A 14,131-nucleotide genomic window follows, 5' to 3' on the forward strand; every position below is an offset into this window, starting at 1 on the left:
CCATTTTCCTCACGTTCATCTGCCTATCTAAATGTTTCTTAAAAGTCCCTTCTATATCAGCCTCTACCACCACCCTAGGCTGTGCAATCCAGGCTCCCATCACTCTCGGTGTTAAAAAAAATTGTCCATCACATCCGCATACCCTCTGGTATTAATATATTTCAACCTTGGGGAAAAGATACAGCCTGTCTACTCTATCCATGCTTCTCATAATCTTATAAAGCTCTTTCAAATCTCCCCTCAGCCTCTGTCGCTCCAGAGGAACTGACCCAAGTTTGTCCAACCTCTTGCTATAGCACATGCCCTTTTATCTTAAGGTTTTATCTGAACAGTTAACTCTGTTCCTCATTCGAGTTCAAGTTTATGGTCATTCAACTATACATATGTATTCCACTAAACGAAACAATGTACTTCCAGACCAGGTTGCACAACACACTACATAACTCACACAGTATTGATGCTATCTCACCTTTTGTTAATTCCCAGCACTGTCTGTTCTAGTTGCTGACACTTTCAAGTTGGAGTTTCACATTGGAGGAAATGCTACATGGGTAAACTACCCCACAGTCCTAAACACCAGTGAGTCAATACTTGACTGCAACTAGCTTGCCAGGAATGAACAGGAAAAAAATGAACAACAAAATCCACTGAGTTATTCAAAAACCAGAGATAACCTCAAAAGGTATCAGTGGACTTCATTTTGTTGCTCCCACCTTTCACCAACAAGAAAATGAAGCAATGTCCACAGAGGAATCTTAGTTACAATTTAAAAACATACAAAAGGCCCATGGGATAATCAAGTACCCCTGACTTTTTAACTTTGTAGAAGTTTAGAATTAGTTTTGAAGGCTGCAGAATTAAATTATGTAGGCTTCAAAGTTCCACCAAGTGTAAGAGCCTGAAGACACACACTTGCCATTTTAGGAACAGCTTCTTCCCCTCCATTGTGAGATTTTTGAATGAACAATGAACCTATGAACATGACCTCACTATTTTTTACCCTCTCTTTTTGCACTATTTAATTTTATTTTATATATTTCTTATTGTATTTCTTGTTTTTTATTATGTATTGCACTGCACTACTGTCACAAAATTAAAAAATTCACAACATATGCCTGTGATGTTAAACCTGATTCTGATTCTGAAGTAAGAGAGAAGTGGTACTGAAAGGAAAGAACATTTTTTAAGGAATTCTGAAATATGTAAAGCTATTATTCAGTAAAGGAGAAATTAGTCACTATCATTTTAATGAAAACATCTTCAGAATAATGGTTATGCAGTAATACAAACTGAACTCTGGTTGAAAGTCACTATGACAAAGTTTGAAACTATGAGAGTAACTTTCCAAGTGGTTTGTGTCAGTTAGCACATCAATTAATAGTTTTATCGCTCATTATTCATCTTCTCGTAACTGTTTTTGTCCACAAGATTATAGAATCTCAGGTATTTCCATGTTTGAAGCAGTAAGAAAAAAACTGAATGTCACACATCCAGTCACATTTTTTAAAATGGAAAATAACTGACTTATAGTATTCATTTTTCCCTCCAGCCTCAAAACAGTAAAATAAAAAAAATGTAATAAATCATTGTCATTGTCTTTCCTGTGACACATACTTAATACAACAACCAGAGCACTGACGAATACACTTGGTGGCCACTTTATTATGTACAAGATTGGAACCTGAAGCGGTCTTCTGCTGCTGTATCTGATCCACTCTACCTTGTGCATTCAGATATACTCTTCTGCACATCACTGTTGTAATGCATGGTTATTTGAGTTACTCTTGCCTTCTTGTCAACTTGAACCAGTCTGGCCTACCTCCTGTAACCTCTGTCATGAACAAAGTGTTTCCTCCCACAGACTTTTGCTCACTGGATGTTTTTTGTTTTTCGCACCATTTTCTGTAAATTCTAGAGACTGATGTGTGTGAAAATTCCAGAAGATCAGCATTTTCTGAGATACTCAAACCAGCCCTTCTGGCATCAACAATCATTCCATGGTCCAAGTCACTTAGATCACATTTCACCCCCGTTCTGATGTTTGGTCTGAACAACAACTGAACCTTTTGACCATGTCTGCATGCTTTTAATGCATTGAGTTGCTGCCACATGATTGGCTGATTAGTTATTTACATTAATAAGCAGATGTACAGGGTACTTAATAAAGTGGCCCTGAGTGTAATGCTAATAGACTTGATTAAGTTTTCCAAGGTACTATTTTAACTTTCATGAGTCCTTTTAACCATATACTATCCTGTATATAAATTATTATGGTCTTCAGGTGAATGGCAGAGTGTTTAATGTGCATGGGCACACCTCCAATATATTATTGTCCCTTATGGGTACAATGAGCAAAAGTTGCTCAGGCTTCTATAGTCCATCATGTCCTCTTCGGATTATGTATCATAAAGAATTTTCCACTTATTATTTTGGTGATCTGCCTGTCTTCAAAGATAAAAGTAATTTTTTATCACAGTATGTTTATGTCACCATGGGGACTAATTTTCTTCCAGCCATTTACAGGAAAATAAAGAAATACAATAGAATTTATGAAAAACTGTAAATAATAAAGACTGACAAACCAATTTGTAAAAGAAGACAGACTGAGTATTTTTTAAAGGAAATAAATAATAAATAATAATAACATGAGTTGTAGAATTCTTCAAACTGACTCTATAGGTTGTGGGATCTATTCAGAGCTGAGGTGAGTGAGGTTATTCATGCTGCTTCAGAAGGCTGATGATTGTAGGGTAACCCTGAACCCTCCTGAGTGTTTAAGGAATAATCTCTCCCAGTTGGACTCACAGTGCTTGGATTGCATGGCTCAATATTCGCCAATTGTAATGTTGGATCCCAAGTAAGCAGGCAGTCAATCTTTTCCAGTCATCCAGACAACATTGACTATGTTAGGGAGAAATGTAGAAATCCCTGAAACCTTAACAACCAGTCAGAACTGTGACCCTTCCTTCTTAATGACTCACTGGAGTCTGGTAAAACTGTTGTGGAATTTCAAGACCACTAATTAAATCTAATTTTTTCTCGGCAGGGAAATTTTGTTACTAGTGTGAAGTGAAATTATTGCTAGTTCTCATGGCATTACATTTTGTTATGTTTATTTTGCATTTCTCAATCCTCTTTGAAGTCTGATTTCACTCTAAAACAGAGTTGCTTCAGAGATTCCATTTAACAGCGAAATAGTTAATAGGCAGAGTCCTCTTCAAAGTAATTTCAGAAATGGAAAAAAATGCAAGAGCATTACAATCAACTTAATAAATAACGTTGTTGAATGATACATTAAATTAGATTGGTATATTCTCCACAAGGACCTGAATTCAACATTAGATAGATTAAAGGGACAGTTTATTGAATTTTCCAACTGTACTCCCACCCAAAAGGGATGATATCCCTTGGTCTTATTTTACAACAAGAATTGTAACTGGACTCTTTATACTCAATGTGAGGCTCTAAGATGTTACATCCTAGCTGTTTACGTCTATGGAAGCCAAGGCAGTACAATATGGAGAGCAAGCTGTTGCCCATGTGGCACGCTCCCCCTCTCCACACAGCTGAATCTGAAGGAATGGCAGAGACTAATACAGTTAGGCATCAATGGTGACGCAGAAGTTGCCAGTTGCATTGATCACAATGTAGGACTGCCTTTGGACTCCAACTCCGTATCTTTCCACGGGGTTTACTCTTGAAGACTTCCCCGTGAGTGGGTATAGCCACACTCCAAGGCGGTGGAGGTTTAAGATCAGATCTTCCCTTCTAGCTGAGCTGCCAACCATGGCTGATGAGTCCCATCTGCTCAGAGCAATGTGTTCTGATAATTAATGAAGTTTCCTTATATTTCAAACCTCAGCACAAATCTTCCCATGATTGCACTATACCACCCAGTGTTTAAGATAAGATATAGGAGCAGAATTAGGCCATTTGGTCCATTGAGTCCACCCAGCCATTTCATCATGGTTGATTGAATTTTCCTTTCAGTCTCAATTTCCTGCCTTTTCCCTGCATCCCTTCGCGGTCTGAACAATAAAGAATCGATCAACCTCTGCCTTAAGACTTGAGCTCCACAGCTGCCTGTAGCAAAGAATTCCACAGATTCATCACTCTCTGGCTAAAGAAATTCCTTCTTATCTCCTTTTTAAAAGGACACACCTCTATTCTGAGGCTGCTTCCTCTGGTCTCACCCACTATAGGAAACATCCTCTCCACATCCACTCTATCAAGGCATTTCACCATTCAATAGGTTTCAATGAGGTCACCCCTCACTCTTCTAAATTCTAGTGAATACAGACCCAGAGCTATCAAACTCTCTTCATATGACAAGCCATTCAATTCTGGAATCATTTTTGTGAACCTCCTTTGTACCCTCTCCAGTTTCAGCATCATAACAGCTTGTGTGGTAAAAGAAAAACTCATTCTCAAGTTGGAGGCAGTTCTGACATTCAAAGTTTAAAGCAAATTTATTATCAAAGTATATATGCAATATATGTACATATACAACACTGAGATTCATTTTCTTGCAGACATAGACTGTAAATTCAAGAAACATAATAGAATCAATGAAAGACCTCATGCAGTAGGATGGACAGACAACCAATGTGCAAAAGACAATAAACTGTGCAAATACAAACAAAAACATAACAAGAATAAACAAATAAGCAATAAATATCGAGTAAATGAGATGAAGAGTCCTTGAAACTGAGTCCATAGGTTGTTGGAACAGTTCAGTGAGGGGACAAGTGAAGTTAACTTCTCTGGTTTAAGAGCCTGATGGTTGGGGGATAAATAACTGTTCCTGAACCTGATGGTGTGAGTCCTGAGGCTCCTGTACCTTCTTGCTAATGGCAGCTGTGAGAAAAGAGCATGATGTTGAATGCTGTTTTTCTATAACAGTGCTCCTTTTAGATGTACTCAATGATGGGGGAGGTGCTTTATCCATGATGAAATGCGCTGTATCCACTACTTTTTGTAGGATTTTCCATTCAAGGGCGTTGGTGTTTTCATACCATCCCATAATGCAACCAGTAAATATACTCGCCACCACTTATCTGTAGTAGTCTGTCTCAGTTTTAGATGTTACACCGAATCTTCAGAAACTTCTTAGGAAGTAGAGGCATTGCCATGCTTTCTTTGTAATTGCACTTGTGTGCTGGGCCCGGGACAAGTCCTCTGAAATGATAACGCTGAAGAATTTGAAGTTGCTGACCCTCTTCAGCTCCGATCCCCTGATGAGGACTGGCTTGTGGACCTCCAGTTCCCTTCTCTTGAAGTCAATAATCAGTTCCTTGGTGAGAGGTTGTTGTTGTGGCACATAACATTGGACATTCGAAGTGATTCTGTGTAAAAGAGTATTTTGCCAACCATCTGATGTGTGGCCCAAAGATTCTTAATCTTCAGCCTGATATCAGCACATTTATTGTATGAAATCAAGATTCTAAATCAGATGGTGAACAAATTCTAAAGAAGGACATTACTTTGAGAGGAAGATTAAAAGGTTAGCACACCATTGTGGCCTGTACTGTGCTGTACGGTTCTATGTTCTATCACAAAAGAACTAAGAATCTGTAGCAAACCTAAATATTTTTCCTGTTTTTGTAGAGACCATGTGATCGAAATTTATTTGGATCACAGTGCAAGTTGGTGGTAGAATTACAGATCAGACAATAAGCATAATGGATTTCACTTGCTCATGTGGTGACAGTCCCTCACCCCCAGCAAAATTCCCACCCTCACATATATCCAGCCAGCAGCACTACAACGTTATGTTTACGATAAGAACTTGTTAAAATCTCAAACTAGATATTGCACTGTAAATTGATATTGTCAAAAATCCCACCCAATCATCCCACAGTCTCTTTGACACCCTCTCATCAGGCAGGAGTACCACAGTATTAGGACAAAAACTGTTAGGATTGGTAACAGCTTTTTACCCCAGGCTGTAAGACAACTGAACACAAAGCACACTGCAGATGCTATGGTCAAATCAACACGTACAACACACTGGAGGAACTCAGCAGGTCGGACAGCATCCGTGGAGATGAATAGTCTACGTTTCGGGTCGAGACCCTTCGTTGGGACTCAACGTTTCAGGCCGAGACGTTGACTGTTTGTTTCCACGGATGCTGCCCAACCTGCTGAGTTCCTCCAGCGTGTTGTACGTGTTGTAAGACGACTGAACTCCTTGCCACTACCCAGCTCTCATTAGATAGGTCTCACTGGTAGCATGATATTGTTTACTTTTTAACATGTGTTGTAAATGCATCTTATTGTAAATGTCAATCTTCTGTAATATATTTCAATACTAATGCTACTTTATGTGCTATGTGTGAGATACGTACTATATTGTGTACCCTGGTACAGAGGAAGTTGTTTCGTTTTGGTGGTATATGTACATGGTTATGGTTGAAAGACAATGAATGAACTTGATCATAAACATTCTTTATATCAACCTGGTTTTTGTTTTTTTTTATGTAGGCTGGAAAGTATGATGTTGGTGGAGGTGAAAAGTTTGACACACTTACTGATCTAGTGGAACACTACAAAAAAAACCCAATGGTTGAAGTTTCTGGAATTGTTGTTCACCTCAAACAGGTAATTGTATTTATCCTGAATGTAGCCATATGTTTCTTTAGGGGGAAATTATTATTGACATGGTAAGAAGTGCCAGTAATGGTACAGTGAGTAATGTTATCAAAAACCTTATTTATTTTGTCACAGAGTCAGAATATCAGAGTACAAAAGGAGACCTTTGGTCCACCTTACCTGTGCAAGTTCATGGCCAAGCTCTCCAACTAGACCCACTTTGTAAGCACCTTCTCCATGCCCTGTATAATATCTGGCTTTTTTCATATTTATCAAAATCCCTTTCCAAATATTGTACTTCTGAATCCCTCAGTTAATGCATTCTAGGTGACAACTTGTATTTGAAAAGATCTCAGCCCGAAACGTCGACTGCGCTTCTTCCTATAGGTGCTGCCTGGCCTGCTGTGTTCCACCTGCATTTTGTGTGTGTTGTTGTTTGAATTTCCAGCATCGGTAGATTTCCTCGTGTTTGCCATTTGAAAAGATCCTCGTTTTGCCTCTGGCTGTTGTTACTCTTGAAGAATGGACTCAGCCTTAAACATCGACTCTATTCTCCTCCATAAATGCTGCCTGACCTGCTGAGTTCCTCCAGCATTTTGTGTGTGTTGCTCTTGATTTCCAGCATTTGCAGAGTCTCTTGCGTTTATGGTTAGATTCACTCTATAATATCTACTGATTGTGAGAATGATTAGTGGTAATTACATGGATTGTACTTGCCCTGCATTTCCTGGATAGGATATGGCTGAACAGTTTTCCAAGTTGCAGCGTGGTGGCATTGACGTTAGTTTGCAACATTAGCAGTGGATGCTGAGCAATAAGCACTAAATGCCAGAATAACTCAGCAGGTCATGCAGCATCTATGGGAAGGAATAAAGAGCCAGCATTTTGGGTGTCCTGATGAAGGGCTTGGCCCGAAATGTGGACTGTTTATTTTTCTCCATTGATGACCTACTGAGTCCCAAAAACATTTGCTGTGTGCACTGCTCTGGATTTTCAGCATCTGCAGTATCTCTTGTGTTTTATGTTGTCAATCACACCTCTTTTGTAAGTCAACATAAATGTCTATCCTCTGGTCAATAACTATTCTGTACTGGAAACAGTTTCTTATTTACTCTTTTAAGACAATTTGTGGTCCTAAAACTTACAAGGAATTTTTTTTTCTTAATTTCCACTGTCCTTAGAAAAACGAACACCATAATTGGAAATCCCCACTTGAGCTGCTGTTTCCATACATTTCTTCTGTACTCTTTCTAAGCCCTTGGTAGACCACCTAGTAAAGAAGGTGTAGATAAATGCAGTATTCCATTGGAGGTTTGATCAGTGTTTAAGCAAGGATTGGAGTCAGATAAACACAACTGAGTCTGAAGAGTAACACACACAAAATGCTGGAGGTACTCAACAGGTCAACAACACCTATGGAAAGGAATAAAGAGTCGACTTTTCAAGCTGAGTCCCTTCATCAGCACACAGCGGTCAAAAACATCAATGGTTTACTCCTCATTCAGATCCCTGATTCTCTCCCCTATCAACAAATACTAACCTGCTCTCCTCACCCACTTACCTCCCCCAGGACTTCAGTGTAATGAGGTTAACTTTGATTTTAATCTAGTTCTGTGTGTTGCTATGACATGAATTTCTCCCTTAAAGTATGAAAGGAAGGACTGCCACTTAGTTGTTCGGTACACCTTTTCGTCTGGCGTTTGTATTGATAATCATTATTCAATCAACTGAAAAAATTGATTTTAATAGAGTATTTTTCTCCACAGCCATTTAATGCCACAAGAATAAACGCTGCGAACATTGAGAATCGCGTGAGGGAGCTCAATAAAACAGCAGATAACACAGAAAAGGCCAAGCAGGGTTTTTGGGAAGAGTTTGAGGTAAATGTCATGGTTTATTTTTAAATAGTTTGAAATCTCACATATTGATTGTCTTATGTAACCTGTAACCTGAACAGATAATGAAGAATGTACAGTTTTGTGGGTAACTACACTCTGTGGGCACTTTATTAGGTACACCTGTACACCTGCCTGTTAATGCAAATATCTACTCAATCATGTAAATAAAAGCATGCAGACATGGTCAAGAGGTTCAGTTGTTGTTCAGTCCGAACAATAGAATGGGGAAGAAATGTGATCTAAGTAACTGCTACTGTGGAATGATTGTTGTTGCCAGAAGGGGTGGTCTGAGTATCTCAGAACCTGCTGATCTCCTGGGATTTTCACACACAACATTGTTTAGAATTTACAAAGAATGGTGCATGAAACAAAACTAAACATCCTGTAAGTGGCAGTTCTGGGGGGCAAAAATGCCTTGTTTGTGGGAGAGGTAGTGGAGAATGGCCAAGCTGACAGGAAGGAGAAAATAAATCAAGTAAACATGTGTTACAACAGTGCTGTGCAGAAGAGCATTTCTGGACATATGACACTGTTAAACCCTGCAGTGGGTAGACTAGAGCAGCAGAAGACCATGGACGTTATGCTCAGTGGCCAAACATTTTAATTCCCATTCCCATTCCTGCTCTGACATATGAGTCCAAGATGACCAATGTTTGGCCACTGGGAAGTTCTGCTTTTGCTGGATGGAGCGAAATGGTCTAAATGAAGCCTAATTACTAGGGCTTAAAACAAAACCTACTCCCCAAATTGTTAAAACTAAGCCTAATAGCTAGGCATAAAAATATGGATTGGACCTATAAAATTAGAGCATTGAGAATGTTCCCTGTTAATTTAATCCAGACTAGGGACTCCCACACACCCAGATACAAAAGAGGAAGGTCATGTACTTATATTTCTTCATGCCTCCAACCTAATGGCATGAATATCAATTTCTCTTTCCAGTAAAACAAAATTCCCTCCCCCTCCCCTCTTCTTTTCCCCACTCTGGGCTTTTACCTCTTCTCACCTGCCTATCACCTTCCCCGAGTTCCCTCCTCCTATGGTCCACTCTCTTCTCCTATCAGTTCCTTCCTGTCCAGCTCTTTACCTTTCCTACCCACCTAGCTTCACCTATCACCTTCTAGCCATCCTCTATCCCCTACCCTACCTTTTTATTCTGGTGTCTTCTCCCCTCCTTTTCAGTCCTGAAGAATGGTCTCATCCTAAAATGTTGACTGCTTATTAATTTCCATTGATGTTGCCTGACCTGCTGAGTTCCTCCAATATTTTGTGTCTGTTACTTTCCATTTTAATTCCTCTGTTGGTATTTGATGTTTCTTTTGTACAAATCAAGCTACTCATTCGCTGGAAATTCAAAATAAAAACAGAAAATGCTGGAAATATCCAGTAGACAGGTGACATCTGTTGGACGTGAAACAAGTATTTTAGATTGATGACGTTGTTATTTGTTATTTAACACATACAAAATGCTGGAAGTATATAAACAACTGAAATTTCAAACTGAGCTCCTTCATCAGAACTGGAAAGTAAGACACCAAACTAAGAAGGTAGGGGGAGATGGAGTACAGTTGATAGGTGAAGTCAAGTAAGGAATCAGGTGACTGGCTGGGGAGAGGGTATGAAGTAAGAAGCTGGGAGTTGTTAAGCCGAGGCAGTAAAGGGCTGAAGAAGAAGGAATCTGATGCGAGAGGAGAGTGGATCATTGGAAAAAGGGAAGGAGGAGGGGCATCAGAGGAGGTGATAGGCAGAGGAGGTAAATGGGGAGCCAGAGTAGGGAATGGAAAAAGAGAGGGGGTGGAGAAATTAATGGAAACTAGAGAAATTGATGATCATGCCATCAGGTTTGAGTCTACACAAATGGAATATGAGGTCCAACCTGAGGGTGGTCCATTGTGTCAGTAGAGGTGATCATGGACCTATGTGTCAGAAAGGGAATGGAGAGTGGAATTAAAATTTATTATTTATTGCTCCTTTGATTTAGTTCACAAGAAACTGAAGGCCAAACATCAGAAGGTATTAGCAACTGCCTTAATCTGATAATCAGATCACTTACCCTTAACTATGTGGTTCCAAACTGTCACTGCTGAATGCATAACAACATGGAGAGGTATGATGAGGCAATGGTCGAAACTACTGAAGGCCAACGTAAAAGTGTTTGACATAAAGCACTTAAACTAAACACTAAATATCTGGGTTTTTTTCAGCAGATTGAATAACATTGTTGCATCATGTTTTGCAAAATAGAAGCACAGGTATTTCTGTCCACACGGTATTTAACCTCCTCATAAGGGGTTTCAAAGCTTCAGAGAAATTGAAATTATTTGTCCAAGCCACAAAATTTAAAATGTAAATGAATTTTGCTTAGTGACATGGTGTCATGACAACAATCTTTTTCTCAATGTCATTAAAACAAAAGATCTGGACATTGACTTCATGAAGAGAGGAGGTGCACATGCTCCTGTTCACACCAGCAGTTTTGAGGCTAAGTGGGTTGAGAGCTTCAAGTTCCTCAGAGTAAGAATCACCAACAGCCTGTCCTTGTCCAATTATGTTGATGTCACAGCCAGGAAAGCTCATCAAAGCCTCTTTTTTGTTCAGGAGAATGAAGAAATTTGGAACATCCCCTTCGACCCTAACTAATTTTTATTAATGCACTATGAAAAGCATTCTATCTGGATGTACCATGGCTTTGTATGACAATTGCTCTGCAGAGAGTTGTGGATATGGTTCAGCACGTCACAGAAACCACCCTCCCATTTATCGACCATGTCTACACTGCTCACTGCAGCCAACATAAAGACACTACCCACCTCCTACTGGGCAGAAGATACACAAATCTGAAAGCACGTACCTCCAGGCTCAAGCTGGCTTCTATCCCACTGTTATCAGACTCTTGAAAGGATCTCTTGTACAATAAAATGGATTTTAGACTGCACAATCTTCCGCACGATGGTATCGTGCTTTATTGTCTCCCAGCACTGCACTTTCTCAAAGCTGTTACACTTTATTCTGCCTTGTTATGGTTTTACCTTGTTCTACCTCAGTACATTTGTTGAATTGTTCTGTATGAACAGTATGCAAGTCAGGTTTTTCACTGTACCTTGAGCATGTGGCCATAATAAACCAATACAATACCAAGTCATATTTAATGGTAAATAGAGAGTTATCCACATGCTACATAATAAAAACTAACTAAAGTTCTGCAAGTATAATAGTTCTCACAGTAGCATAGTTGTTAGCACAATGGTTTACAGTACCAGTGACCCGGGTTCAATTCCCACTGCTGTTTGTAAGGAGTTTGTACTTTCTCCTTATGACTGCGTAGGTTTCCTCTGGGCCCTCCATTTTCCTCCAACAGATTATGACATACCGATTGATCGGTTAATTGGTCATTATAAATTGTCTCCTGATTGGGCTATTTTAAATCAGGGGTTGCTGGGTGGTGCAGCTCAAAGGGCCAGAAGGACCTGTCCCAAACTGAAACTCAATAAATAAATCAATACTTTTTATAAATGGACAGCCCAGCTGATCGAATTAAATTGCTGAAAGTTGCTTCAAGAATGTGATATGCATTTCACAATTTTTCTTTAACAGCTTCTACAGCAACAAGAATATAAACTGTTGTACAGCAGGAAGGAAGGCCAGAGAATAGAAAATAAAAGCAAAAACAGATACAAAAATATCTTACCATGTAAGTGAACAATACATCCATGTTTCTGTCTCAATTTTCATTTTGCATTGAACCCATTTGAATACAAGATAAAGTTTCATTTGTCCAACAAGATGAGCTTGTTCATTAAACTGCAACAGAAACCATAACTGTTTCTGGTTATGTAATCGGCACAATAGCCTAGCGGTTAGCACATCACTTTACAGCACCAGCAGTCATCGATTGGAATTCAATTCCCATTGCTGTCTGTAAAGAGTTCGTACATTCTCCATGTGACCCCAAGTTTTTCCTCCAGATGCTTCTGTCTTATAGTCCAAAGACATACTGGTTAGGGTTAGTAAATTGTGGCCATGCTAGGTTAGTACCAGAAGCATAGCGACACCTGCGGACTGCCCAGCACAATCCTAAACAACACACAATATGCTGGAGGAACTCAACAAGTCAGGCAGCACCTTTGGAAAGGAATAACCAGTCGCATTTAGGGCCAAGACCCTTCATCAGAATCCCCAGCATTTCTCCAGATCCTCTAGTACTTTGTGTGCTTTGGATTTCCAGAATCTGCAGAATTTCTTGTGTCTAATCCTTGCTGATTAGATTAAATGCAAATAACACAATTCACTGTATGCTTTGATATATATATGACAAATATGGATAACCTTTTTAACAGTAATAAATGCTGTGGTTTTATTCAGCATTAGGTATTCTTGATTTGATTTGATTTAATTTATTTTTCTTTTCACAAATGACAGTTAAAATGTAAATATTGAGTTAATGTTTCCAAATTTTATCACTCCCTCTCATTTAATAATTGAAGTGAAATGTTCCACAATTTCAGAAGAATGTTTTCAGTGAACTGGCATGGATTCAGTCCATGCCATAAGACCATAAGACTTAGGAGCAGAGTTAGTCCATTTGGCCCATCAAGTCTTCTTCGCCGCTCCATCATGGCTGATTTATTATCTCTCTCAGTCCCATTCTGCTACCTTCGCGTTGTAACTTTGACACCCCAACTAATCAAATACCTATCAACTGCCATTTTAACTATATCCAATAACTTGGCTTCTATTGCCATTTGTGATAATGAATTCCATAGATTCTCCATCCTTTGGGTAAAGAAATTCCTCCTCACTTCTGTTCTAAAGAAATGTCCTATCCTGAGGCTGTGCCCTCTGGTCCTAGACTCCCCCGAGATAGAAAACATCCTCTCCATATCCACTCTATCTAGATCTTTCATTATTCAATAGATTTCAGTGAGATCCCCCTCATTCTTCTAAACTCCACCAAGTACAGACCCAGAGTCATCAAGTGCTCCTTGTATGTTAAACCCTTTCATTCCCAAAATCAGTTTTGTAAACCTCCTCTGGACACACTCTAATGCCTGCACATCCTTTCTTCAATAAGGGACCCAAAATTGCTCACAATACTCCATATGTGGACTAACAGAATAGTTTACTTCCATGTGAAAGAAAATTACACTTGAAACAGTTTGTGTTATTCTTGAAATGCTAGTTTGCCATTACAGAAAAGTAATTTTAAACAAGTACAAGTTTACATTCTCAAACTTAATTTTAATGATCACTACCTTTTCTTTGTAGTTGATAATACCAGAGTTAGGCTGAAGGAAGTCGATGAAAGTGTAGTGGGATCTGATTATATCAATGCTAATAATATCACAGTAAGTACTTCTTCATTTTGAAGTTATAGTTTAATTGTCATTCTATGATACACATGTACATAGCTAAATGAAACTGTTCCTGGTTTGTTTATTTATTCATAATGTTTAAGAATTTCTTTGTTTTTAACTCAAAATGTAATTGTGTTTGGCTTGTTATACAACTGTTGCTTTCTTGAATCAATAGTCGGGTTGTTTCAGTCTATGGAGGGTAGCAAAGTGGGTTTTGGGGTGAAAAAAGAATAAATATCAATACATAAGATAGCTTCTATACACAGATAAGGTGACGCTAGGCACAGG

At 39.0% G+C, this 14,131-nt stretch overlaps 1 protein-coding gene across 3 annotated transcripts in view; it reads left to right on the top strand.

Moving 5' to 3' along the window:
* Positions 1–14,131, top strand: part of ptpn11b (protein tyrosine phosphatase non-receptor type 11b) — a 136,531-nt gene that overhangs the window by 88,629 nt on the left and 33,771 nt on the right. For all 3 annotated transcript variants that reach the window (XR_009508255.1, XR_009508256.1, XM_059952329.1), the window contains exons 5-8: positions 6,484–6,600; positions 8,358–8,471; positions 12,084–12,180; positions 13,755–13,834. Coding sequence is in view for 1 of the 3 variants with exons in the window: in XM_059952329.1 (XP_059808312.1) it covers positions 6,484–6,600; positions 8,358–8,471; positions 12,084–12,180; positions 13,755–13,834 (408 nt within the window). In the remaining 2 variants the exon portion in view is untranslated. The remainder of the gene's footprint in view (positions 1–6,483; positions 6,601–8,357; positions 8,472–12,083; positions 12,181–13,754; positions 13,835–14,131) is intronic.

This window comes from Hypanus sabinus, chromosome 27, assembly GCF_030144855.1.
Source record: "Hypanus sabinus isolate sHypSab1 chromosome 27, sHypSab1.hap1, whole genome shotgun sequence".
Classification (NCBI taxonomy): domain Eukaryota; kingdom Metazoa; phylum Chordata; class Chondrichthyes; order Myliobatiformes; family Dasyatidae; genus Hypanus; species Hypanus sabinus.